The 3,209-nt window shown below is 53.3% G+C and overlaps 1 protein-coding gene across 1 annotated transcript; it reads right to left on the minus strand.

Annotated features, from left to right (window-relative positions):
• Window positions 1–868: 868 nt before the first annotated feature.
• LOC147960347 (ethylene-responsive transcription factor ERF098-like) lies at window positions 869–1,216 on the minus strand. Its single transcript, XM_087533287.1, has one exon. It carries the CDS (start codon window positions 1,214–1,216, stop codon window positions 869–871), a length of 348 nt encoding a protein of 115 aa, XP_087389413.1.
• Window positions 1,217–3,209: the final 1,993 nt, after the last annotated feature.

Below are 3,209 nucleotides of genomic sequence, written 5' to 3' on the forward strand. Positions count from 1 at the left end.
GTGCGCGGGGGGAGGCGGGAGGGATGGCGCCCCCTTTTCCTTTCTCTCATGTGGAGGGAAGGCAGGAGGGGCTAGCCCTCCTTCCTTTCCTTCCCTAGGGCCAACGGCCTAGAGATGGGGCGCGCCAACCTCTTGTGGGCTGGTGTGCTCTCCTCTTTTGTACATACATGCATAATGGACATCAATTGAAGAACCGCTATTAATTTGCTGGCTGGTCGGGTCGATGAGTGATGAGCGGACGAGGCTAGCTAGTTCAGCTGTGGATGAGGATTTAGAGCAACTCCAATGGGGCGACCCATTTTGTCCGCAACCGTCCATTTGGGTCGGCGCGGACAAAAAAGTCGTCCCAACGCGCCGACCCAAACGGACGCGCGTCCGCTTTCGTCTGCCTACCGACCCATTCCCGATCCATTTTTGAGCTGGATTTGCGTCGACACGGACACAAGACGGACGCGCGCGCGCTCGCCCTCTTTCCTGACCGGGCCCATTGGTCGGTGGCACATTGGATTGGCCTCTTCACATCAAACAGCACACCCTCGCCCGCCTGCTTCATCGCCGACGCCGTCGGCCATTTTTTCAGATAAAAATGGATACATAGATAGTTCTAGCGTACACAGATAAAAGAAAAGACCACTACTCGTCGCTTTCTGACTCCGACTCGGTAATGTCCTTCTCCGACGTCTGAATGTAGGCCGTCAGCACGCTGCTCGTCTTCAAAGTCCCAACCCGACGTTTCTCGTAGCTTCAGTTTCAATTGAGCGGCCTGCTTCCGCGAACGCTTGTCCTCCTGATAGACGGCTCGCTCCGTCCTCCTCATGTCCCTTTTCAACCTCCTTTGCTTGTAGAACTGACGCTCGTCGACGATGTCCTACGGGAAGCGTTCGCGCCACACCACCATGGCTTCCACGCCCATCTCGGCGATGGCGAGGCGACGCTGCTGCCTCCGGTTGACACGACGATCCTCGTCGGTGAAAAGCCATGGGAGAGGGGCCAGATCCTGCGCCCGCTGGCTCGACACGTCGGAAAAATTCATATCCCGACAAGCCCTCAGGAGGCGCCATGCCGCTGCGTCGTGCGCGCGGGCCGCCTCCTCTGCGGTGTCGAAGGTGCCGAGGATGAGACGTTTCTCGCGAAACCAGATCTCGGAGGAGAAGGCGCTGGAGTGGCGCTCGCGGACTCCGCGAAAATCCGAAGCGCCCAGGCGGCGGATCGACATGGTGGCGCAGAGGCGGCGAGGCTAGTGAGAGGGGGCGAGACGAGTGGGCGGCGGACAGAGTGTGAAGGGAGCGCCTTCTTATAATGAGCGCCGGCCGCGGCGCGCGCGCGAACCTTTCCCGCGCGCTGGAGCACGAAAACCAGCGCGCGGTAGACCGCTTTCCCCCATGCGCTGGAGCGCCAAAACCAGGGCGACGGCATGACCGCTGGCATGATCTAGAGCATGCATGGTTATGAAATGGGTCGGCCCCGTTGGACGCACTGTCGATCCACTAAAAGAGGACGAACGGCGGGCGGGCGGTTGACCAAAACGGATAAAAAGTGGACAAAAACGTCGTCCGTTTGAGTCGGTCCATTAGAGTTGCTCTTAGGCGGCGGGTCTTGGTGGGCATCGGGGCCGGTGTGCATGGTGGCGCAGGCCGATGGCAGCCGTTCCCCTCATGATGCGCAGGTTGTAGTCGAAGATATCGTTGAAGGAGCGGGAGATGTGCTCGTTTTGATAGACGCAGCGATAGAACTCGATCAAGCGCTGGTCCCTGTACGCGGCATCGTCGGGGCAGTTGCGGTGGAGGGAGCCGCGGTCCATCATGGCCCTCTCGCACTCAGCGCGTGCGGCGGCCTCGTCGATATGGCTGCACAGTAGCGGCCGGACGAAGCGGCGGAAGTAGCGCAGGGCCCACGCCTCGTCGCCCTGCTTGAGCGCCCGAACGAAGCGCTCGAACCTGACGACAAAGAGCGTGGCGGACGCGGAGGGCATGGTGCTCTCCTTCCCGCTCATGAACGCCGTCACGTACTCGTCCGCCGCCCGCCAGCGGCCCTTGGCGAAGAGGTCCTGGAGGCACGGCAGGTCCAACATATATGTGCTTTCTGTGAAGCACAACCTTGCTTTGATGAGTGAGAATGTACGATATATGCTTTCTGAAAAAAGGAAAAAGCACAGCATGTGCTTTCTGAAAAAGAAAAAAATCACAACATGTGCTTCTGCAAAAACACATGTATTCCGTAAGAGGCACAACTGTATTTCCCTATATATATGTGTTTAATTTTTTAAAATATATGATTGTTTTAAGTTTTTGATGTCTACTTTTTGCATAAACGTTGTACATTACTCGTACGCATCAGAAACATTTTCCTATATATGTTCAACATTTTTCATACACATTATACAATTTTCAAATTCATATTTTGATCTCTACTTTTCTCATGCGCATTATGCATTTTTTGTATACATGTGAAACATTATTTTATACACATCTAACCTTTTTAAAATACATGATTAACTGATTTTTAAAATACATGTTTTGATGTCTTTTGTTTTTCATACACATTGTACATTAGTTGTATATACATCCGAAACATTAATTTTAGAGAGAAATGCATATATCAACCCTCAACTCTTTGGTTGATCTAATATACACCCCTCATCTATTATACCGCCTAAGTTGCACCCTCGAACTGTCACAAATACCCTGGTTTTGGTCCAGTCAGCAAATGTTGACCATTTGACCAGCGTGCCACGTCTGACTTAACCTACACAGCCCGAGCACCCCTTTCTCTCTCGTTCATCTCTCACTCTCCCGAGGAGATTTCCCCACCGCCGCCTGGCGCTGAGATCTACGCCGCCGCCCCGATCTCTCCCCACTGCCGCCTGTGTTGTTCCCGCCACCGGCAGATCTTCCACCGCCGCCCTGACCAAGTGAAGCACCTGTTCCGGTAAGCTCGTTCACCATATTTTTCTCTGTACTTTCTTTTTTGTACCATTGCTGATATAATGTAGTACATCTAATTGTTCTTTACATAGTTCACAACAAAGCACTTCACACAAAAAAAGGGCCACCGAGGAGATGGCACCACCAAGACAAGCAAAGAGAAGGGCGCCAGCTAATAACAATAGCAGGTCAAACAATTTCTCTGGAAATACCTTCAATGTACATGGAAGCTTGAATGTCAATGTCAATGTCTGCACTGGTACTTCTCGCGCGAGAACTACCAGC

Source organism: Triticum urartu, chromosome 7A (genome assembly GCF_056163025.1).
Source record: "Triticum urartu cultivar PI428250 chromosome 7A, HENAU_Tu73, whole genome shotgun sequence".
Taxonomy (NCBI): Eukaryota; Viridiplantae; Streptophyta; class Magnoliopsida; order Poales; family Poaceae; genus Triticum; species Triticum urartu.

Excerpts from the sequence above, each read along its gene's own strand:
- LOC147960347 (XM_087533287.1), bottom strand. The coding sequence starts at position 1,216 with ATGTCGATCCGCCGCCTGGGCGCTTCGGATTTTCGCGGAGTCCGCGAG.